The sequence below is a fragment of the Pagrus major genome, chromosome 17, assembly GCF_040436345.1.
Source record: "Pagrus major chromosome 17, Pma_NU_1.0".
Lineage (NCBI taxonomy): Eukaryota > Metazoa > Chordata > Actinopteri > Spariformes > Sparidae > Pagrus > Pagrus major.
The window spans coordinates 21,781,338-21,806,793 of NC_133231.1; the positions used below are offsets into that span (position 1 = coordinate 21,781,338).

Below are 25,456 nucleotides of genomic sequence, written 5' to 3' on the forward strand. Positions count from 1 at the left end.
GATGCATTAATGTGCAACATACATTATTAATACTGAAGCTGGTACAGGTGGAGCTACATTTAAGTACTCTATAGATTTATATATGCTGGGTATCTTGTGGATTTTTTATATTATATATTTGTATTACAATATTACATCATAATTTATGTTAGGCTATTTATTAATGTATTGATTAGGATCTACAATGTAACTGCAGTTATCAAGTAAATGTGGGAGTAAATACTACAATATGTGCCTCTTAAAGTGGAGTAGAAGTATAAAGTAGCATGAAATGGAGTAAGTAAAGTTCAAGTACCTCAAAATTGTACGTAGAGTACTTGAGAAAATGTACATAGTTACTTTCCACAGCTTGCAGCCACTGCTACTCGACGCTGGCACCCTTCACTTACATAAACATAAAATAATTCAGATATAAAACTTATAAAAACACTACTAGAACCTTTGTTTATGACATATTTTAAAATAACTGACGTGCATGATCTTAATTAAAAAATACTGTATATAACATAATATATTCAATAAAATTTAACATATTTTGTGTCCTGAATTTGTTTTATTCATGCAGTCATCAGGTGTTTTCAACATCCCAGTGGACAAATGATTTATTTCTAAATACCTTGAGAAAAGGATGCGTCTGTCAGGGATGTTGTTGTGTCTAGAAAGAGGAACTCGAGCCTCCACAAGAGGGAGACACTAACTCAGACACTGCTTTACCAGGTTTGTGTTGACACTGAAATCTGATTATTGTGCACCATTACATGTGACTTCCCAGCTGTATTTACTTTAACTGCAACTACTACTAACTACTTTAAAATCGTATATATGCCTCGACAAAAGCACTTTTTCCAGTTGTGCGTGCTGCAGCTTGCTGCAAAAGACACATATCACTGCCACTTACTCAGCAGCCAAAGACAGAAATAGTTTGTACTGTACTGTCCAAATGTATCTTCCCTTGATCATTATTCGAGTCTAGATGCACCTTTGCTCTCTTGCCACATGGGGGCCTCATTTCATTGGCTATCTGGATATCTGTGTCACTGATGACTGCTCTCTGCAGTGATCATGCATCATTGTCTCAGAATACCAAGCCCCCAGATATTAAAAGGTTATAGTGAATTCTCTGTTTACATTTTAAGTGTGTGCTCTTATAGATCATTAACCCCTCAGTCAATGTTTCATTCATTCAGCTTTCATTAAGCTCTGTCAAGCATGTGTTCAGGTTGAGACTGGCTGTAACAGAGGTAGGTAGGCCTGTGTTTTTCCATACACAGTGATACCTAATGTTAGAGGAGACCACAATGGTTGAGTGCCTTGACAGCTGCAGACATGTTTGTGTAGTGCTAGGGTCTTTTAGGGACTTTAGACACCAAGCTTGACTTTCTGTTGCCAGCTCCACACTTCAGTGGAAAGAGGAAAGTCCCAAATTGACCCAGGTAATCAGAGCCTTGGTCTGAGGGTGGAGTAGGATAAGATTAAAGTCAAGGAGATGAGGTGTGATTTCTGCATGTGTGTGTGTGCATATGCATTGATTGTGTACACACATTTATGGCTTGTATGTGTGTTTGTGATCAGGTAATCTGGCCACATGCAGAGCAACAGTGCCACGGCATCAACCGATCAGTTAGTCAGATTCTTAGTATCTTCTCTTTCAGTTCTTCCTTATTCCTCTTTGAGGGAGTTCAGCTCTGAGTCTCCTGCCTGGTCACATATCACCAACCTGTGGCAACAGAACAACAAATAGGCTACATAAACGATCTGACTGACACTGTGCATGTGATGGACTGCAACATGCAAAGTCTGTGTGCGAGTGCTAAACGATCTGGAATTAAGCTTTATAGGCTTACCTGATCCTCCATATATTGTTTATTTATCATGTTATCAGTTCACAATTTCACATTTCTGACTTTAACAGAAAGCTGTGATTGCAGAGGAGTACAAGCAGCTGTAATGTGCCACAACTGGGACAATATTGTCCCTTATAAAGTTGATTCATTTTATATTTTTATTGATTCCTGTAAGGAAATTCATTTTCTGCATTCAGGCCATCCCACAGCGTGTATATGAGGATCAGGAGGCAGCCACAACTCCACTTCTAAGCCTCGGTTAAAGGCACTGACACGATGAATAAACTGTAATAAGATCAGCAAAAAATAAGACATCGAGTTATTTTTTTTGATGTGAAGATCAGCATTATGACTGCTGACCTGAGGCACTGAAGCATGTGATCAAAATAACATAAAAAAAAAATCCCTTCCATGACATCATTAAGAGAGAACAGAAAAGTTCAAAAAGGAAGTCGTCTCAAAAACGGTTATAAATACGGTAATACACCTCATTTCGTAATCAAAGTGGATAATTCTTCACTGCGTGTTGTTAAACCTTCTGATCTATATAAAGTGGGACAGCCTGTTAGGCTTTAAGAATAAAGGAAAGATATGCACTTTTTTTTAAATTAAGGAAAGGTTTTACTCTTTCTGCATGAGCCATTCTCTTCATGCTGTGTGAAACTATATATAAACTTCTCCAAGTTTGGAAATAGGAAGGTTTGCCAACAGTAAGAAAAAGAAAAGTACAGTGAAAATCAAAAAAAAAAAAAAAAAAAAACCTCTCACAGACTTCATGTTGTCAGTGTCAACATCTAAAGTTCAGATTTAGTCCTGTTTTTCTGACCTGCTGTTATTTTTTGCACAGCCCCAAACAGTCGCACCGACAAAAGCATCGACCCGTCTTTCCTCTTTGAACTTCTTGAGAAATTCAGCATGAGATGTTTTGAACTTTCATGCAAAACAGACAGATGTCAGAGAAGTCGGAAATGCAGAAATTATTGTGAATTCAAAGAAGTGTTTTGTCTTCTCTTCCCTCACTCAAACTCAACAAACTCGGTCGCGTTGTTTCGGTTTAAAGAGGAAAGCACCAAGTGTCAGTGTGAGCGCTGGCGCAGCTGCAGTGTACCTGCAGTTGTTACCATAGGTGGCAAGGACGCACATCATCCTCACCAAACCTCCGCTGGCTCTTCCTCGAACATGAATGGCTTTGAATGTATTCAATGAATTTGAACGCGTTATCTAAAGACACACAAGTGACACAAAAGGAAACAGGGGTGATGATTTGATCGCTTCCCATTTCATCTCATGGGGATGGGAATTGCGCACTAGTGGACACTTTGGATGGACTGATCGCCTCCAAGCTGTCACTGAACGTCTTGGAGGTCGCCTTTTACGCGCACGCACCTGAAACGTCTTCAGCTCCTGCGCGCCTCGTCCCCCGGTTGATGCCGAGGATCATGACCATGAACGGTGACCAGCAGTCGGTTGCCACGGCGCCGCTGGATCTGCGCACCACTCACCGAGAGCGTGGGAGCGCCGGCCCGGGGACTCCTCCGGACTGCAAAGGTCGCGCCGGGGACGCTCGTGTGACGGGCGGCTCACCTGCACCTCCTGCGAGCACAGGGACGGACACTCTGGAGATACGCTGCCCGGTCAGAGGCGCACTGCCGGGCTCAGAAACCGGCGCTCCTCGCAAACGACCAGCGGACGGATCCTCCTCCTGGCTTCCTTTTAGGAAACGCCGGTTTCACGTCGAACCGGAGAGCCAGAGGCAGTCACCGGCTCCAGCACAGAGCGAGGATCGCTGTTCCCCTGCGGTCGGAGCAGACTTAACATCCAGGGAAAGTTTTCCCGGTCGAGCCGCGGATGAAAGCAGAGTCAGCGCAGCACCAGTGACTCCCAGGCGGAATGAAGAGCCAGCACACAGCCCAAATGGTTTTCCCATACGCATTTTGCACCCCTTTGATTACGGTAAGCGTTCATTTTTTGTGCATTTTAAGCCCCAAAATGCAACAAGAACAATGTCTGAACTTTGTTATGCTGCAGAGTTTTGCAGTGATTTCTATAAAGTTCTCATCTGATGTATTTTATTTGCTGTTTTCCAAGGAAACTCTTATTTTGTAAGAACAAATAATCTATCTACAGGTGACATTTATATGCATACATGGTGAATGGTAAGACTAAGTTAGAGACACAGTTGAGAGTTCAAAGATGAACACACATGCGCTCTCTACATGATATCTCTTGTATTACTTGCACAATGTTAAAGCTATTTTTACAACAGTCCAGCACAGCTCCCCCTCCCCCTTCCTCAATATCTTAAGTCATTAGTGTGTGACAGATGTAAGAAATGACAGTGGAGTTGCAGTTCATGTTGCAGTTACTCTACTGAATCAATGAGAAAATGTCCAGTCAGCAATTCTGCAGCCATTCTCCCTCAGTCAGTCTCCTGCACTAACAAAACTAGCTCACTAATAGCTAAATAGGATGCATGCACACACACATGCATGCACAGTTAGACAAAAAATAGACGTGCCAGCCTTTTCATTTATCATGCATCAAAATCATTTTCTTCTTTTTTTCTTTTTTTGTCTTCCTCTCTGCCTCCCACTTGTCTGTCTCTGCCTCTGTCCTCCTCAGGTCCCATCCCAGTCTACTGTTTGCCCCCCGTCCCAGAGCCGAACCACCCTCTGGCCCACCAAACCGAAAACCTGCTGGCGGGCATCGCTCTGGCCACACGTCAAGATGAAGATGGAGACACGTATGTTGATCTTTTTGGGTTGGAAGTTAGGACATCACTCTTCTTGGTGTATAATTTAATCACCTCTCACATATCCAAGCCACTGATGCATAAAGTGAACTTAAAAGATTACTGTGATTCATCCGCCTCGCACATCTTCAAAATCGTTTCATGCCGGGCTGCGCTGACAGGCGACACGTTGCACAATTCACACATCTGAAATCATCAATCAAATCACACATTCATAAGTATTCATGAGATTTCCCAGCTCACGTTTGAGCCACTGTACATAATGAGCCAGAGATTAATAGTTTTAGTTTAATGTGCACAAAATTCTGCTTGGAAGTGGTGACACACCAGTTGCAAACTTGCTAAATATGAAAGTGGCACACAGTTTAAAGTTGATGCTTTGCAGAAAGGTCAATTTCAAGGTCTAAGCTTGATGCATATTGTGTAAAAGGTCAGACTTCTGCTTTAAACTGAGATACATAACTATCTGTACCTTGATGTCCTCGGTGGTGGCAAGAAGGAATTGGATAGATGTTTTCACTACCATAAAGATGGAATGTGGATGTGAATAGCAGGACAAACAGATCTTAAACATACTACAAGGAACTTTTAACTGGTTATGAAACCGTCTCAATTTGACACTAATTCCTTTATTTGACCTCTTTAAGCAAACAAGGAAATCTGATAAATCATAGAATGAGAGCTGTTTTTCATGGTGGAGTGCTGAGGATGAATTGAGGAGTCTCACAGGCTGACGAAAGTAACTGCTCTGTAGTCTGCTGTACCGTACGGCACTTAAACAACGTTTTTGTTGGTGTTGTTTACTATTCGACGACCCCCTCCTGAGGTACAATGTGGCTAGGAGCTAGCTGGTTAGCATGCTAACTTCAGTAGATAGCCCTGCAACACAATACATAGACATAGAAAAATTATGTCTTCACATTCTGTTGATAATTTTATGTTAATTTTTGAATGTTTTAAACCAAAAATTGAACATATTGCACCTTTAACCTTCAGTAACATAAAAAAATGGCAGATTATATAAAATGTCAATATTTGTACAGTATTTCAGCTAACTTCCCAGTTTTCACACACAATGTGTGCTTGTTTGCCGATTCATGCATCTGGTAAGTGTCTCTGGAGCTGCATTCTCAAATTGGTCCTTGCATGAACCAGTAAAATACAGCAGATATTATGTCTTGTAGAAGTAGCAAGTGACAGAGACTGAAGCAGCTAAATGGAATTTAGGTATCAAAATTGGCGCTTTTAGGTCTTTGGCATGTTAAAATGTCCTGCATGAAATAGTCCAATGACATTTTAGTCTGTATCATAGCTTCTTACCAGCCAATGAAAGACTGTAAACTATCTTTTCAGGGGAAGCTGTTCCCAATGTAAAAATGTGATCAGACCTGTGCCAAGGCCAATAGTTGCTCTCCCATAACATTCAAATCTGCAAGCGCAAACTTCACAGCCAGAATTATGCTTGTTGAATTATGCTTGTTCCTGTGATCCTTCATCTCTCGTGAAGTTTTCCGGGTTTTCCCATGAATACACTGTCCCCAAGTGTACTACTTTACTAGGCCAAATGCCGTATCTCGCAATGTTAACAAAAGCACCCCGTGATTCGGATCTGCTCCAAAACTTAATGGGTCCTTCCTTGCCCCATGCTCCATCTTAGTTAGCATGAATATTGGAGCAGTATGTTTTCTGTAATCCTGACAAACAGACAAACCAAACTGAAAACATAACCTCCTTTGCTGAGGTAACAAGTGAATACAAGTGACTCATTGGGTTGGATCCAAACAGCACTAGTCTCAGCTAGTGACGGTCTGACCTCATAAACAAAGCGCTTGGCGTTGCATAACCTGGATGTGGTTTGTGAGACGTTTGTGTCGTCTGAGTTTATTTGTTATAATCTCTGTGACTCACCTGGTTCTGCAAAGTGAACAGGTACAGTCAGTGTCCCTCACATGCCAAACCAAATTCTTTCTCTGTTGTTTCACTTCCTATGAGGAAAGCTGGTGTAGGGTAGATTAGGAATGATTCCCCTGGAAACCAAAGCACTTGAGTCTGAGCTGCTTGATTAAATAGACATTGCATGTATGTGTGTGTTTGTGTGTCTTGAACAAACTATAATTTTACGTCGACTAGTATCGTAGGGTGTAGGATGGTTGGGGGGGGGGTTAGGGATGAGAATACTGTGCACAAGACTCTGGAGGAGTTTTCAAGACCACATGAAAATGCAAATATTAAACTTTAACGCATGATTACTTAAATCCACCCACACACTAACTGTAATGTCAAACTGATACAAGAAAACACACACACACACACACACACACACACACACACACACACACACACACACACACACACACACACACACACACACACACACACACACACACACACAATCATGTGACTGAAAACACAAGCATGTCCAAGAATTAAATGGCACTTTGATGTGGCGGTTTCAAAAAGTATCAGCATCATTTGCATCCATTTGACAAAAAACTCGTGATGACCAACATTTAGCCGAGCCATAAGTCCCGTGTTATCTTCTTCAGAGACTCACAATCACTGGAAGGTATCGGTTATTAACAGACAGAGATGAGTAAAGAAGGTGAAAGTAATATATGTTGACTCTTACTTTTTATACTGGCCAAGGTATGAATCTGCATATTTTTCAGACCATGTGGCGTCTTTAACACTGCTGCCCAATAGCCATAATTTATTTTTCATCTTCAATTGCTGTATCATTACAATTAAGTGTAGACACTCCACACTGGAACATTGTATAAAGTATGTTATCCAACTCGACAGTGTAAACATAAAGCTGAAATAAATAAATGATATAAACATTTTCTCATTAGCGGTTACAACAAGGCTGCAGTGCAGAGCCTTTTCACAAAATCTAACCCCTTTGTAATGAAGTCGAGAATGTGGCTAGCTTGTGTAGGGCCTCCTTGTTGCTTTGCGGTTGTTTGAAACTTTGTGTAAATTCTGCAGAAAGAAACATTATCAGCCCCCCTGTCTTTTTCACACTGTCTTTATGTATATGAGTGTATGTGTGCGTACATGCGTGTATGCATAATTTGACTGATGTTGTCGAGCACGCGCTTGCTGACGTCAATTCGTCGCTCATCCTCGGTTCTCAGCGTCTCTGAGCCCCTTTAGTTTCGGGAAAACCAGTGAGTGCTCAGTTTTTAAACACGATTGCGGTTTTTCTCAGGTGTCTCTGTCTCTCTCTTTTCTTCACTGTGTTTTTAAATGAATGGGCTCAAAAAACCCAAACATCCGCTCCTCACTTCCTCATTTACCGCTTTCTTTCTATCAGCTTCATCTCTCTCTCTCTCTCTCTCTCTCTCTCTCTCTCTCTCTCTCTCTCTCTCTCTCTCTCTCTCTCCATTTATGTGTCACTTGCACACACAGTCATTCGTACTTGTAGTGTGCAGATGTGTGTGTTCAGCTCCTACAAATGAATTTCTACATGCTTCCAGTCAGTCAGTGCATTTACCTGCACACGAACACTGAGCTAGCAAACAAGAGCCTGGGAGAAACATCTTTACTGGGTCATCATTTTACCTGCTGACCTAGATCATTTCAGATTACTATGGCATGTAGTTGAAATGTATGTCTATCAAAAATACTGTACAATAATCATAGTATTGGGTATAAATTGATTCTTTTACAGTATTTTAATTCTGCACATGTACCAAACCAGATGTAAACCTTCAACTTCAAGACCTTCAAGAAAAATACAAAAACAAAAACATGACTAAAGGTCTACAGCCACACTAGTGACTCTGTGAGGTTATGCACAGCCATAGTGATGCTTTGAACTGAATGCTAACATCAGCATGGTAACATGATCCCAATGATAGCATTCAGGTCATGATGTTTAGTGGGTAATGTTTTGATGTCATTCAAAAAATACACAAGACGCTGGACAGAAGCAAAAGTCAAAAGTAAAAGCAAGAGTCCGCACACTAGATAATGCTCCTTTTGGGCTTAAACGTCATTTTCAGACAGCCTAACGTCTGAAGACGGACTAGGGCGCAAAAGGTCACTCATGGAGGTAATAACTGTGCATGGGAGCATTATCCAGAGTGCTCTGTTTTTGTACTTTTAGCAGGTAATGTTTACCATGTTCACCTAGCGTGCTGGCCACATTATTATTATATGCATTTTTGATTTTGGTCATAAACCAAAGTAAAATGGTAAATGGACTTAGTTTACAACAGGCCTCTCATTCACACACACTCACACACTGATGGCAACAGAGCTGCCACGCAAGTCGCTTGCCCGTCCATCAGGAGAAGTCTAGGTTTAGTGTCTTGCCCAACGACACTTTGACATGTGGGGTAGGAGGAGCTGGGGATTGATCGAGTGGACGACTCACTCGACCGCCCTAGCTGCAACTTTCCAAAGGTTTTGGAAAAAAACAAAAACATTTTGGCATGATGGAAAGTCAGGGGATCACCAAAGTGATTCAAATTCATCCTGAGCCATTTGATAGTCAAATGCCGACCTCATGCAGCGCTAAAGAAAAAGTCAGGGGATCACCAAAGTAATTTGAATTCATCCTACAAATTCCATGACAGCCCATCCGTTTTGATCTTCATCAAGGAGGTTATGTTTTCAACCATGTCCGTTTGTTGGTTGGTTTGTCAACAGGATTACACAAAAACTACTGGACAGACTTCCTTAAAACTTGGATGGTAGATGGGTCTTGGCCCAGAATAGACCCTAATAACTTTTGGTGCAGGACGGATCAAGGAGTTTTTTTCTCACTTACTTAATGTTGTGAGATAAGGCGTTTTTCGACCTTTCCATTAACTTGAGTGCAATTTGATGTTGATTCTAGAACCGGTGAGCTGAAGCAGTCAGGGGTTGTTGAAATTTAGAGTGATACAGGTCTATCAGGTTTGATATTGAATTTGGCTTGATTGAATTAAAGAGCTGTTGGGCCGTGGCAGAGGTATGTGCTCTACTAGGTGACATTCTAGTTTGTAAAATGTCCTTCTCCGACATGTTTTGCTGTCACCCAACACCGTCCGACTGATGTTTGGAAGAGTGAACATGAGTCAGTACTAACTATGAACAGTATTCACTTGTGAGCCCAAGAGTTCTGTGGACCTTCATGACATGATATTTACAGATTAATGATTCATATCTTCTGAGCACTGAGCTCAACTGATCCCCCATAAGGGAAGCTCAACAAATAGTTGCTTTTAAATAGGAGCTTTGGAGTGGCGTCACAAATTCGACTCACTCAACTATGGGGCAGTGTTGAATAAATAAAGGTAAACAAAAAAAAACAATTGTCTGACTGACTCAAGGTTAAAAAAGAATGTGTTGCTGTAGATTGCACCATGATAGCTATATAGACTGTTGTAGATGTGACCCTTATGATGAATGTAGAAAACAGATCCCACAAAACAATAAACTGCTCGCTCCAGGTTTGCTCGCACACATTTCCCCCATGAATACCTTTATCCCACCATCTTTTTGCGACGAGTATGGCAGACAGTACAATGTGACCAAAGACGTCATTTCTTGTTAACTGGACTGAGGTGCGTCTGCTTCTCGTTTGTTTACTATTCACACACATGCACACACACACACACACACCGAGACATCACCTCATGCTCAGCTGGTCCACAGACCACAGGATATGTTAGGCTTCAGTCTGATCATGTCATCTCCCGTACCAAAAAGGATACCGCATGAGGCTGCCTTCTCTCTCTGGCTTCTCTTTTTTTCTCACTGTCTCTTTTCTTCTCTCTCTGTGTTAATGCTGCGGGCTCGGGACTCCTGTCTGCGTCAGTGCTGCTGTGCTTGAGGTTATCTGGGGCTGTGGTCTGCCCCACTTCCAGGAACTAGAAACAGTACAGTTTCAACTTAAGAGAAAAGGAGAGAGATGGATGCAGATAGAAGAGAGTATAACAAGAGAGAGAGAGAGAGAGAGAGAGAGAGAGTCATTTTAGGCCTCTATGAAGGCAGCTATTGAAGATGCTAATTGAGCTCAGTGCTCAGCAAGATGAGCTTTGATTCAGCAGTTGTTCACACTGAAAAACTACAGTACAAGTTGACTTTCTGTTGATCAGAGCATATAGTCATACCTGAACACCCTGCAACCATATCTGACTGTGGATAAACTGTGTCATGATCGGTCACTCCAATCACTGTAGGATTTATTGGTGAGACACTGGCTTTTTATAGGCTGGTAACATGTACAGTAAATTATGATAAATATAACTTTGATGATGCATATTCTGTCACTGTGCTGAGCTCAGTTACAGGAACAGGGACCAGCTGAGGAAAGGGCCACCACGCTCACTCCTGTTCCAATGTACAGTTCTGCTTTTTCTGCTGTTCGCTCTGGTGTCAGGAGCAAATCATATGATTGTTTATTGCAGTTGCAGTTCCAACATGCAGTAGCACATAAGTTTTTGTTTTATTTTCACACACACTGCAGAGTTGATGCCTACGCCTGCTCATGCATGTGCATAAAAATGCTTGCATGTGATTTGCATTTCTCTTTAATATCATTTAATTATATACACAGGCAGCAAGTTTTTTTTCCTCTGCAACCACCAAGCGAAGGTTGGCATGTGCTTATCCTTGAATTTAAGAGACCACAGGCATTATTCTGTTCATACTTGCCTTCATGAAGCTGTTAAAGAATTTGAATATAGAGATTGTGTAAGCTGTTTTTTTTTTGATTGGTGAGATGATTAGAGTAATGTGATACTGTGATAAGGTAGATAGAGAAATATGTAGATGCGTACATACATATGTGAAGAACCTTTCCTTGGACTGCACGCCAGTTTCGATAAATGTGCAGGAAACTGTAGAAAGTGTGTGACAATGTAGAACGTAGCATGAGTGTTTTCTCAGAGAGGTTTTATTAATTTTTTTTCAGGCAGGAAATTACCGTCGTTAATGACTCCATGTCACTGGGACACATCACTGAGAGGAAGTGTTGCAAATGCTTTTGTCATTGTAAGAACGTATTTTCTGACCTCAAATTCTGTGCAAGGGTACTTTTAACTTCTCTAGAAGCGTCCCTGTTTCCTGTCGCACGGTTGTACTGTATGTCTGATTATGACTTATCCATTGGATGAAGCTAACTGAGTGAACCTACAGAAAGCCCCTGTGAGAAACCATACAGCTTAATGGCTGGATTCTCACAGCACACACAGCAAGATAAAGAATGCAGCCATTGTTACTGACAACAGGAAGTGACATAAAACCAGTCGAGCTCTTACTGGAAGTTGCTTCTTCTGACAGAATGAAAAAGAAAAAAAATTAAAACTGCTACACTGTTTTCTATAACATGCCCTCCCCCCTGCTTTTTTTCTGCCTTTCCCTGTCCTAAACTTTGGCCTGTGTTTGTTCTTTCGCTTCACGTAGAGACCGCAGATAGTGGTTTCCCCCTTAGTCTTGATAAGGGTGTGATAAGAGCCCTGTGAGTCATGCCTGTACATCTGTGGAGCTACTTGGTACAACTGTCAGCAGGATCATTTAGATCAAGTGATTTCGTAGAATCTGCTGCTTCTGATCACAAAAAATGAAGTTTTTCACACGTTAAGTTTAAAGGCCATGATGAAAATGTGTGATTTTCATCTGAAATGAAAGTGAATAATGAATATTAAAGTAGTAGTTCAATAGCTGCTTAGCTTAGAATACCCAGAAATGGGGAGCTGGCCTGGCTCTGTCTAAGGTAACGAAATCCTCCTACTAGCACATGAAAAGTTAACTTATGAAAAAGGATTATGGGCTGCTCTCTCAGTGGTGGCAAACTACAACTCTGGAAAAAATTGAATGTGAAATACAAACGCCTTTATTTCATGAAGAGTACCCTTGTCTTAGACCATAGCCCTGGACATGTAGAGGACCAAGATGTTCGCCAGAAGTGGATCAAGACATTATTGATTAATTATTATTATTATTATTATTATTGTAATTTTGACCCTCAATTTGACCTGCACTTGGCATTTTGTTGCCTGGTGATTAATGAAATAATCTTGAATATATCTTTCCTGTGATGAGTAAATGCTGTTTTTGATTGACTATGGTAGCTATCTAGTACAGTAACATTTGTATATTACACACTTCATCACATGAAATGTGTCTAATATATAAAATCTGAATAATGTTCAGATAACCATACATATAAGGTACCTTCATCAGTAACTGAGGGCCACTGTCTAACGTCTTTAATCCAACTGCCCATGCTGCTGTCACTGTCAACAAGCAGCAGCAGACACTGAGCTGCCACTGCAGTAATGGTGGTGAAGCTAAACGTCGGAACAAACAAATTGTTCGGTAAAGTGTAAAAACGAAAAAAACAAACAAAAAAAAAACGTCACTGTGAGGTCGCAAGGCAACCAGCTGAGACTCCATGAAGTCTCTGCTTCGGGACCACAAACAGTCCAGCTAATGACCCCCGTATAACAGCAACCTGTAGTTCTTAGACTTGTTATTCAAAATGTAATGTGACATGGGGCGACCTGTAGAGCGCAACTGACTTTATTACTACCATAAGGGAAAGTTATTTGTAGTTCACTGGGTTCACAGCAGTTCACAGACATAAGTTTTGAACAAAAAGTATAACTGACATCGTCGGTCATGCAGCACATCCTCATAATCACATCACCAGCATCTCTATGTCAGAGATAGGTGACATAGGTCAGTCATTTTCTACTTCAGTCATGAAGTAATTTCCAAGAGTGTCAGTGGGTCACAATGTCAGGAAAACCTGTGACCCAGTTAAATACTGGTTACTTAATTAGTTAGTTAGTGGGAAATTCTTCATCTGTCTGTTTGTTTGTGTATTCATTACAGAGCTCTTCATATAGCTGTGGTGCAGGGGGAGTTGACCATCGTCTACAAACTGATCCAGCTCCTGTTGTGGGCTCACAGAAGCCTTGATATCTACAACAACCTCCGTCAGGTAATGCAATTGACAAATTTGTCACATTTCTGTCCATTGGAGCACAAATGCAAGATCTCACAGCTGCTATTATTACTTTTACAGATGCAGAATTCAAATCAACAGTTTGAAATTTGACGCAAAGTTTTGTTGTCCTTTTTCAAATGTGGCACCCATCCAATCCACAGAAAGATTTCTTCAATGTGTCAGTTCAATTTGTAACACGTATGGAAGAGGTCTCAGAATTAGTCAGTGTAACATTATGAAAGATAGACGCAGAATAGAAGAGCGAACGGGGACTTCTGCCCCGTCAACCACAGCATGTAAAACACATTCCCCTGCCTCACCCTTCTGATAACAGTAACATGGAAAAGAATGAAAGAGGAAGTGCCTTGGTTTCCTCCTTGCCTTGCAGCGCGTTATCGCATACTCTTACAGTCAGGGCGGTTGATGGTTATGCAGTGGAATTCACCCTTCCTGGTCTCTCTACCTATACTTGCCACAAGCCAAAGCCATACACATGCTGGGAAGGACTAATCGTCTTGTCCAGCAATCTGTTTTGTTTTGTACATGGTTTTTCTAGTACTCAGTGTGCCTATAGGAAGGGGTTTTTCAGGGTTTGCATGCTGGATTTACAATATTGTGAAATTCAAAGGAGAGAGTCAGGATGATTAAGCTGAGCAAACTCCCATGAACTCTCATGAACTCTGCAGTCATGTCTCACGTCTAAAACCACATGAACAGGATGGAAAATTACACGACAAAGGTTGCAAACATGCCACTTTTAACTCTACTCCAGCATATCATTTGCTTTTTTCTTGCATATAAACAGTCTGCAGTCTGACTGAAGCTCTTCGCCCAGGGCAACTTTGGCAGTTTGCAATGATATTAATGGAAAATGGATCCAATGGATTTAGACTGACTGAGGTGACTAATGTGACTCTGCCCTTCAGCTTCCTACATAGTAACCTCAACATAAGAGAGAACGCTAGAGTGGTGCTTTATGGGAATGTGTACAAGAAGTTATCTTGTGTTTCACAATTCAGGGCTCTCCAAACCACTGACATTAAGTCAACACTTCCACATTATCTCTGCCTCCATCATATCCAGTAGGTATGAGCATTTTTAAGCAATTTCCATATTTGAGTACTGGCATTAAATTATTATCAAGTACTTGACTACTCGCAAAAAAAATCCAGGGTAAGAATGGGGTCCGAAATGAACAAACAAGATAAGGGTTAGGGGTAGCAACACATCTTAAACACCCCTGTGAATAGTAACGGCAGCCTTGTCACCACTTTGCAGCTCAGCGATGCGATTTCCTCACACATCTTCTCATCTTGAGTAGATGTTTTTCCCAAGAAACACCATCAGCTCGCCAAGCAAATCTAAAGTCACCATTTCTATGCTGAGCTGGCTAATCTTCTCTGTCCTGGTGGCATCACGATGAAGCGTGCTAACATTCCTAGCAAATGAGTTGATGAGAGATTGCATGTTATCGGTCTCAGAGTTCCTGTTGTTACACGGTGGTCAGACATACACTGATTCCATAACTTGCCCACTGCCCCAACTGTTATTTAGCTTTTTTAAAAATCAATACTTAGTCAAACGACGGACATTACTATTACAAACTGCTGCAGGCGTCGAGTCAGTGCAGCAGCAGAGTCGCAGCACAGAGTAACAGTTCATAGTTCACTTGTAATGTGACGAAAGTGAGGAGAGTTGACGAGACAAAACGATGGCGGAAGATTTGTTGTCAGAGTGAAAAGCAAAAGCGCCTATTTGGCAATATTTTGGATTTAAACCTAGTACTAATAGGGAACATGATAATGCTTATGTGGGAAGCCTGTCGCCAGCAGCTCTTCGTCTAACAGCTCCTTCTTGTTCTGTTAGTCCCACAGACTGAAGAAAACTACAACCTGACACATTTTAGATTGAACCGCTGTCGACAAATGCGGAAAATTACCGTTGTTTTGCTCTGTAGACACATTTATAGACACATCCTGTGACTAGGCTACTTCAAAATAAAAGTCAAGTCGTGTTTCACCAGGTAACTGCTTTTAATGCGAAGCTGCAGCTGTAGGAAATGTTTAATTTGCATTTGCAGTACATTAACACAGCGCTCTACAGATAGTGAGTGTCTTTTCTTGTAAAAAGCCTGTGACCTAGCTCTTACCCTTGTTGTCACAAGCTTATTAGTCAGTGAGAAAATTTCAAACACAATGATACACAACTTTAATGTTATAAAGCTTGCACTGCACATTAATGGTAGTTATTTTGTTGAAATTATTCCTCAAAAAACTAAAACATCATTCTTATACCTGCTGGTTGCCATTCTGCCTGTAACAGCAGGTTGTGTGATGTCCGACCGAAAACGTTGAATGTTACTAAGCGCAGATCTATCATATTTTCTATATGGATCTTTGTGAACATTCATAGATTGCAGTTGGAGCACTGTGTCCTGTTCAGAAGGTGTAAACGTTTAATATAGAGCAGGGTCAGTTTACTTTTGTATTTATTATTTCAAAAAAATTTGATTACTCTGTGAGTTAAATGAATACTGATGTCCAAATGGAGTACTCGAATACTTGAGTAATCATGCTCATCCCTAGTCTCTACCTCCTGCTCTGCATTCTGCCAGCTTTCTGTCTTTCATCCTTCAACAGAATAGTACCTGAGCTGTGCAGAGCTTTAGTTCTCAGGGCTGGGGTTTCACACCACACAGGACACCACGGGCTCGCTTACCAGAAATAACGCTGGTGCTATCATCGGCTCTCGTCTTTCCTCATCTCTGAGGCTTGACAGCAAAGGCTTTTGATATCCTGTGTGTGAAAATGCATGCACGCGACACACATACACAGACTCACTTTTCACACACTCACATGTATTATGCCAAATGCAGTTATAACCAAAAAGGGAGATTTTCGGGCTCAGGTCCCGTCACAGTCATTTGCCTACCAGATAGTGTGGTTTTAGCTCAATACGAGGTAAAAAGACTTCATCAAAGTGAGGCCAGGGAACTTTTTTTTTTTCATTTTTCGAAACACAAAGTTTACCAGACGGACCCGAACACATTTTCTGGCACTGACCAACTTCCCAGAGACCAACAAAAAAACAAAATACAGCTTTTCCAATATTGATGACAAATCCTGAGTTTCTGTGGTTTTGCATAGGGAACTTTCTGACAGAGTGTTACTATCAGTACCGTAATTGAACAATAGTGCAAGTGTCAGTGCTTGATTTGCCTTCCACTCCGAGCACTACTATGATGATAGAGACAGCTGTTTGATACTCCCACACTGGTCATGCATTCAGTGTGGCTGCACAAACACACGCCGTAGTAGTTTTATTTTTTCTGTACTTGCTACAGCCTATTGTGCAGTGCAAGGCACTGACACTAGTTGCGTTTGGGGACTGAATCCCCAGGGGCCGCCCACACTAAAAGATGCACTAATGGTCATGTGCTTTAGATTAAAAACATTCACTAAATTGCACGTGTTACTGCTCCAATGCACTATGCAGATGATGCGCAACAATTCACTAACAGGAGAATGGTTCACTGTGCTGTTGAAATCTTTTAATTCAGATTCATGTCAGTTCATATGAAACTCTCGCATTGTTTATATGCATGCTGCTGGTGTGTGTGTGTGTGTGTGTGTATGTGTGTGTGTGTGTGTGTGTGCATGTGCATGCACAAGCAAGACATCTGTGTGTGTTTGTGTGTGCTTTAGTATCCTTGTTCCGAGAAGTCACATGACCACACCCCCCCCTCCCTACTTCGTTTCTCAACATACCTTGTGCTGAGGGTAGTTTACAGGGACTTTCCCTTGCTTGCGCGTGTCTCTCTCTCTCTCTCTCTCTCGCTTTCTCTCTCTCTCTCTCTCTCGCGCTGTCTCTCTATCTGTCTCGCTCTCTCACTACTGTCTCTTTTTTCATATCTCTCGCTGCATTAATCGTGTGAGAATTTAAAGTTCTTAACCATAACTGATGAACTGGCTGATGCTATCAGTCTAACTGTCAACAACACTGACGCATGAGGGTATGACGTTTATTTGTGCATCAGCACTGGCTTTACCTTGTAGTGTTCTCTGCAGAAGAACAGCCTCTGTCTCTAAGTGTTGCCTTCCACCTTCCTTTGTGTTTGGCACTGCTGACTGCCCCGGGCTGTTCTTCATGCCCCAAAAAAACCTCCTCTCTTCTCTCATCTTTTCACCTCCTTCATGTTGATCCACTCATTTTGCAGGAATGCAAGTGTGCGAGGACAGACCCAGGGGAAAGAGAAGGGATTTTCCCTTGTTATCCTGTCTTTCCCCTGTACTCCCCTCTGCCATTTCCGTTTCTTCCTCATTCCTCCGTCTCTCCACCCTGCTCCCCCCCTAACTCCCTTCCCAGCCTTCCTCTTATCTTTGTCGGATTTTTGTTTTAGTCACTCTGAAATCCTTTACAGGAAGCCACAGCTAGACTCTGCCAACTCTGAGAGGTCTATTTTGAAGGCCTTAAAAGGCCTTATTGTGGAAGGTGATTTGTTAAGTTCTGGAAATTAGGTAGAGGATACTACCATACAAGCTTCATTAGTGTGTTGTGGGGTCAGAATAGTAGTATGGCTTTTTCACAATGTTGGTTCAACAGTGAATGCTGATTATAGGAAGTCCAAAGACACATTTTACAGGGGAATGTGTGTGTGTGTGTGTGTGTGTGTGTGTGTGTGTGTGTGTGTGTGTGTGTGTGTGTGAGTCACAGGATTCAGGGAAACAGGAGCTGAGGGAGGAACACTGGCATTGACACACTGGAGGAATTCCACAAAGACGCTCTCCCACTATTAAACTACTTTTTTTGATAGTCTTTACTGGAACCCCTTACGCACACTCGCACACGCACGCACACACACACACACACACACACACACACACACACACACACACACACACACACACACACACTCTTGTACAGTAGCAATATAGCAAAAGTGAAACTCGGAGCAACTATCTGTTCCTGATTGCTGTGTTTATTGTGTAACTTGAATAAAAGCTAAAAAGTCCAGGTTTAAAGACTTCCCTTTATGATTCAACTTCTTTGTTCACCATTGCTTAATTTAAACAGCAGGTTGTCAATGACTCCATGGTCAGAGTTGACATAATTGTCAACAGGATGATACATGCTGACCTAACCCAAAGGAACATCCTATATTGCTCAAGTGATTTCATTAAGCTTCATCAAGGCAAGCACCCGGTGAACTGTTTCTTTCTCGGAGCAGGTTCCTCCTTCTTTTGCATTAATCACACAGCCTCATGCGAGGGTTGTTGCTGTTGTTTGCTTTGTGAAATACGGTGCAAAGGTCTCATCTGTGACAGTCAGTCACTTTGGTTTAATCGCTAACAACTTTGAATTTTGGCACTGTGTGTGTGCATGTGTTACTGTATATGTGAAGATTGGCACATAATACCTGTGCCCACACCTCATGATCTGATGTGTAATAACAATAATCATACAAGACACAGTTCCTTGTTTATTTTTGTTAGGCGTTGGCCCGTACTTACCGGCATTGTTTCTCTGACCTTTAACCCGTCAAACAGGTTGGAGATGAAAAGAGGATTTACTAGAAATAATAAAACTCTTCCTCCAATCTCAGTTACAAGATGTTGGAGATTTTACAAGTTTTTTTTGTTTATACCGTGCCACATTTCCTGTCAGGTATTCATTATTTTCCCCGTATGGGTTATGTTTTTGCAACTCTTAATTTGACTGTCTGTCTGCCAGCAGAATATCTCAAAAACTGAAACGCTCCCTCAAGTCAATAAAATTGTTTTTATTTTTGTCCCTACACTTAAATGTTAAAGTTTCACTGTGTGGATGTATGTGCAGAGTTTGACACTAGAGGGATGTGTTCACTAGGCATAGGACAATAGGAAAAGTTCATGTAACTGTTATCCTGACCAAAATAATTGTGATTGACGATATTATCAGGATAATCATTAACATATGCTTAAAACTCTGAAAAATGGCACAAAAACTAGAATCACCTTACCTTACATTACCTAAGAAAAAATATTTTTATTGTATGAAAGATAGGACACCCCTCCATATCTCAAAATGAATCAAGAAAGCAAGTCACTTCAAGTCACTCATGTGAGGATGTTAACAAATAATTCCGATAATGGAAATTTATAATAATGGCTAGAGATTGCTAACAGTATAGGACAGCTAGCATGGCTCATCCAGAGGTAACGAAATCCACCTGCGAGCACAGAGCCCAAAAATACTCCAGCAAATGATCCTGTAAAAAAAATGGTGAATTGTTGTTTTAATACATTCAAACAATATACAACGTGATAATTAGTGAGCTTTGCAGGTGCTAGTAAATTAATTTTGTAATCTTAAAACCAAGCCAGACCAGCTGTTTCCCCCTGTTTTCAGTCTTTATGCTAAGCTAAGCTAACTGTCTCCTGGCTCTTGCTTCATATTCACCATACAACCAATAGTGGCATCGGTCTTCAGATTTCACGCTCCATCAGATAACAAATAGGTGTAGCTCCCCAAATGTCAAACTGCTCCTTTGGGGAGTGACCAAATGATTAGATTTGGTGGAAATCCGGATCTGGGATTTCCACTATTAGATGAGCATCTTTAGTCAGAACAATGACACTAAAACAGATACTTATTTCGAAATAATGGCATCTATACAGGATACGAAATCTATTCATCTCAGATTTTAAGAGATAGGAATGATGTCTTTGATGGAAATGGTGAGTGGGAGCATTGTTCAACATTAGTTGGGGAGTTCACGCTTTGTGAATGCAGTGTAGTGTGTGCTGCAGTGTGAAAAATGAAAACTATTTTGAGAGACAGTGTATGGCTTTTTGTGGTTATGGACCTCAATACACTGTTTTGTCTAAGCTGCAATTTTCTCTCTCATCCTCCCCATCAGACGCCCCTTCATCTGGCAGTAATAACCCAGCAGGCAAACATGGTGGACACTTTGTTGAGGGATGGGGCCGACCCCGCTGCCTTGGACCGTAACGGCCAAACAGCGATCCACCTCTGCTGTGAATACGACCAGCGTGACTGTCTATCTGTTGTCCTCTCCCACTCCTCATCCTCCATATGCCTGGAGATCAGAAACTATGAGGGTAAGTTGTGGTCTGCTGAAGAAGCATCTTGGTATGTATTGTGTTGAAGATGTTATTGACAAAGATCTGGGATGACTCATTAGCTCTTCTCATGAAGTTATCGCACAAAGCCTTTTTATGTTTGTAACCATTTCCTCCTCAGTGATTTCCCTGTGATTAACTTGATAAATACATGTCAAGTCATTATCAAAAGAGAGTTTGGTACATTGGTATATAATAAAAAGACATCTCAGCATTGCTGACTTGTAGAAAAGAATTGTGTCCCAGTTTACATTTACATCTATTGCTTTTATAAGAGTTGTTTGCAATACATTTACAAGAAGTAAAATGATAAAATAAGTCAGCAACCATCAACATGGTGATCAAACCACTCAGACTGTTATAACAAAATGAATTGCTTTGAAGACAATGATCCTCTATCCAGTCTGGTAACATAATAAAGTGCTACAGGAATGAGTCCTAAAACCCGGAACCCTGTTAGCATTTTTGCACCTCCGGTTCCTGAGTGTCATTTTTGAATTGGTTTTTGGTTAGATACCTAAATTAATACCTATGTGATTGTCATGTTTTGTTCTGCAACATAAAATACATAAGTCTTATTAGTACATTAGACTACAGAAGTCGTAGTCTTCAGGGACATTAAACGTTATACAGCCTAACTTTGGCTTTCTACTTCTGGTGATCACATTTACGCTTCAAAAATCATAGAAGTGGTGTTCATAAGTGAAAATGATCTTCCTGATTATAATGTGTAACTGTCATAATCTTTTTCTGCAATAAACTGAAATCCAATGGAAAAATCTCACTTTGGTCGAGGGTACAAGGGCGATGCCAACTTCCAGGTTAGCCTACAAAAATATGTCATCCCTGCAGCACTCTATAACAACCCCATAGACTACCTTACTAGTGTTTATGCATAACAGTGTGTTGGGCGATATAAGAAATGTGAACCCTCTTTCAGGTACGTAGCTTGTTTTGGGTGTGTAGGCGGACAGAGAAGAGGGCACGTCCTTCCTCTGTGGTTTGGTGTAACGTCACATCTCAAATCTCCTTCGTGTATCTGAACAGGAGACATTTTTACTGTGAAAATAAGTGTGGGTACAAGAGAAAGCCCCCAGAATACACACAGGCTGTGTGTCTACAATGGGTACTGTCTATGAGTAGTTTTGGGGCTGAGTTGTATGAGATCAGATGTGTTAACGTGCCAGACACAAACAGAAATGTAGTTTGAGTGACAATATTCTGCAAATTCACTGGTATCTCAAAAAAGGACTGACAAAGATGAAGACAAATGAACATATCACACCATTTCTGAGCTCTCTAGACTAGCCTCCGGTGTGTCATATGACTGAACTTTGGATGCTCCTGCTGGTCTACAAATCTTTCAGTAGAAGACATCTCTCGGCCCCTCAGGTCATCTGCAAACCCACAAAGTCACAGAATTAAAGGGGGGACTACTGATGAGTTGATCAGGCACTTCAGGAGCAGTGTGTGGGAGAGAGGAGCTTTTGTAGGTGTGGACTTGGCCTTTTTAACTCTCAAGATCTTTTCTACCTACAGTATATAAAACCCTCAGGAAAAAAACCCTCCTTTAAATGTCTCACATCCTTTAATACTTAAGGAAAGACTCAAAGAGTATATACTTTGTGTGGAGTTAGTATAGTATACTTTATCGACAAACAGTATGTATAACCTTGTTTGTGTGTGTTAAAAGGTTCTGCTTTGTCACTGTTCTCAGGTTTGAGCCCTCTTCATCTGGCTGTGCTGCGTGGCCACAAAGATTTGGCCAGAATGCTGCTGGATGCAGGAGCTGACATCAATGCTATGGTCAGTCCCTTTGTTTCACTGACTCATCTCTGACTAAGTTTCACAACATCAACTTTTTTGTTTTACATTTACCGTCTTCGCATCCTCTGACTTTTCCCATGGTGCTTTTTTTCTAATCAGGACATCAAAAGTGGTCAGAGTCCTCTCATGCACGCGGTGGAGAGCAATAAGGCAGACATGGTCCACTTCCTCATTGAGGTAACAAGGGTGTGTGGGTAGGGAGGAGGGAGGGGAGAGACAGGTTGTGACTCAGCTCTATTTGATATGTTTGATTTTCTCTTTCCAGCTCATCACTGAGTTTGCCATTCTTTTCTAGTTTATAGATAAGACCTTCAAAGAACCGGAGCAAAAATATTCATACTTCAGCTTTATTATCAGAGCTTGGGAGACATGTTGCTCATGGGCAGAATTATCTTTTCTCCTTCTTTCATCGCCCTCTGATCTAAATCTCCTTGGATCTATCTTTGGTTTCACTTTCCATGCTGAAACTGCGTCCACTCTGGTTTTCTTTATGAATCACATCTGTGTCAACTTCTCTGTTTTTCTGTTGCAGAGTGGCTGTAATGTCAACAGCCAGTCGTATAGCGGGAACACGGCCCTGCACAGCGCCTGTGGCAGGGGGCAGGTGGACACGGTGAGGTTGCTGCTGAAGAGCGGAGCAGACAGCAGCCTTAAGAACTACCACAACGACACCCCTGTGATGGTGGCCAAGAACAAGAAAGTGAGCAAGGAGATGACAGAAAGGGAAAATATGCATTATAAAGCAGACCTGCATTATAAAACTACCACTTTTACTGTATTGTTTGTTTTAGTCAAAAAGCCTTTGAGTCTAGCCTTTGTGACCGTCTTGAAACAATGATGGAAAATCCCATTTATTTTCTACTTCACTTACATCAGAATGAATGCAAAGAGTTGCAAAATCTGCTTGACTCAGCTTTGATTAGAATAGTGGGAAGGAATAGTTACAGTCATAATTGGAAAGTAAATGTGCATACCCTTCCCTCTAGAGGTCAGACCTGGATGGTGCAGTGTTTTCTCCACTAGTAGGAGTTTTTAAAAAAAAAATTTTTTTAATTGTAGATCACTGTGACACACAGACAAGGTTGTAACAGAATGTAAATATTTTGCAGATAGCAGATGTGTTACGAGGGAGAGGCTCCAACCAGATAAGAGTTCAAGATCAACTCTGTGTGTCTGTCTCACCACATGGGAGTAACTTAACGGAAAATGGTAAGAGCATACACAGAAGTTCACACAAGGGGTGGGCGGATCAATCCCCAAAGTGTTCATACTACGGATATGCACTCTTGTTTTGAATAAAATGGATCCGTCACATGTTAAATCACTTTCTCTGCACGTGTTAACTCTGGGTAGTGCTGCAATATTTGCATCTCTGCTGCTGTTGTGTGTTGCGCACATTGATCGCTTCTTTAGTTCGGATAAGTCACATGACGAGCATTTGTTATTTATCATTAAAAACTGTCTTGTTAAAATGTACTACAAGGTGTTTTTTACTGGTCATGAAACAGTCTCAAATGAATACTCATTCCTGTATATTATATACTGCCACTGGGTTGGATAACTGTGGAAGCCCTAAATGGCCATGGGTCGAACATATTATTTCCTCAATTTTCCCCGTGATAACGAGTTAAATTTTAGTTTTCTTGTCTTTTTTGTTTTCTCAAGAGTTATTTGTGTCATTATCATGGAATATCAAATATTGTTGTCCTGAGATTACGAGATAAATTAATCCAGTGTCATGAGAAAACAAAGGGTCATCCCTCTTATTGCTTATAGGTTATTGTTTGTGTGATGTTAATGTTATCTGTGATACAGACATAAAAAAATGTTTTATTTATCACGGAAATCAATGGAGGAAAGAACATGTCTGACCCATGATGGTTTAGGGTTTCCATAGATAACTACGATCCTGGCCCTCGTACTCGGAGTCAGATCATAAAACAACTCTGTGGCGTGTCCACTCCTCGTTCACACACAAGCACACGGTCACTAAAATCACAGTATTTCATTTGTACTCTTTGTCTCTCCTTCAGGGTCCCCATCTCCCAACCATAGCCGTGGATGTTCGCCTCTGACCACACCACACACCCTTAATCGTAGCTCCTCCAGCTCTCCAAAGACTCCATCGCTTTTCCATCCATTTTTCTAGCGCAAAGTTATTGTCCAGCGCAACTCGCAACTACCTCCACACAGCCAACCACCAAAGAGGCTTCACTGCCTGAAGGGGACATTCGGGAGAGACGGTTCAGCCAATGGGATGAAAAGCCTGCACCTGGTATTAGACTTCCCTACACGCTGGCCGTCTTTTCCTGGGCTGCATGACAAGAGACAGTCATAGTTGGCAGCTCTTCTTGGGTATCGATGCCTGGACGGAGTGTGCCTGCATCCTGCCTGCTCATCCAGCTGCTGTTGTGGGCACTCCACTAATGACTGGGAGCAAACTGGTGACCTACAAGCTGCTGCAGCGATCAGCTGGATTTCTCTACATGGACCAGAAATGTGCCACTGCATGCAATTAGGGCTGAACATAGAGAACTGTTTTGGAACAGAAATGATGGACCTAAGCCCTTTAAAGTGTTTTGACCTTTACTTCAGTAGAAAGATAGAAGGAAATGAAGGGATTACATGCAAGAAATGTGCCAACGTGGACTAGAACTGGGAAAGTTTTGTCTTTTAAATATCCAGTCTGCTCACTGTGAGGCTTGCTGATGTACATAACTTTACATGCTTAATATTGCACAGTTAAATGCCTTTCTTTCTGCTATTTTTTATAATGTTCGTCAACATTATCTTCCAGGTCTGTTTGTGTGCATGCGTGTTGTTGTATCACTGTATAAAGTTGAAGATATTTTTATATAAAAGTCGTCCAACAGGTTCACTTGTGGCTTGTTTTTTTTGTCAGCTCGTCCCACAGGAGCGTTTGGGAATTTGAAAGCAGGGCTGTGATTGGTCAGTAGGAGGTCCT

The 25,456-nt window shown here is 41.4% G+C and overlaps 1 protein-coding gene across 1 annotated transcript; it reads left to right on the forward strand.

Moving 5' to 3' along the window:
* The first annotated feature begins 2,937 nt into the window (after window positions 1-2,937).
* Window positions 2,938-25,369, forward strand: bcl3 (BCL3 transcription coactivator). The gene is made up of 9 exons (XM_073484720.1): window positions 2,938-3,797; window positions 4,467-4,587; window positions 13,429-13,537; window positions 20,442-20,643; window positions 22,382-22,470; window positions 22,591-22,668; window positions 23,024-23,191; window positions 23,601-23,700; window positions 24,525-25,369. Exons 1-9 carry the CDS (start codon window positions 3,272-3,274, stop codon window positions 24,638-24,640), a joined length of 1,509 nt encoding a protein of 502 aa, XP_073340821.1. The 5' UTR covers window positions 2,938-3,271; the 3' UTR covers window positions 24,641-25,369.
* Window positions 25,370-25,456: the final 87 nt, after the last annotated feature.

What these genes read in the sequence shown, in the direction of transcription:
- bcl3 (XM_073484720.1), top strand. Translation starts at nt 3,272, where the DNA reads ATGCCGAGGATCATGACCATGAACGGTGACCAGCAGTCGGTTGCCACG. An exon ending in TGGTCCACTTCCTCATTGAG is followed by an intron (nt 22,669 to 23,023) that starts GTAACAAGGGTG and finishes TTTCTGTTGCAG; the next exon opens with AGTGGCTGTAATGTCAACAG. An exon ending in GAGTAACTTAACGGAAAATG is followed by an intron (nt 23,701 to 24,524) that starts GTAAGAGCATAC and finishes TCTCTCCTTCAG; the next exon opens with GGTCCCCATCTCCCAACCAT.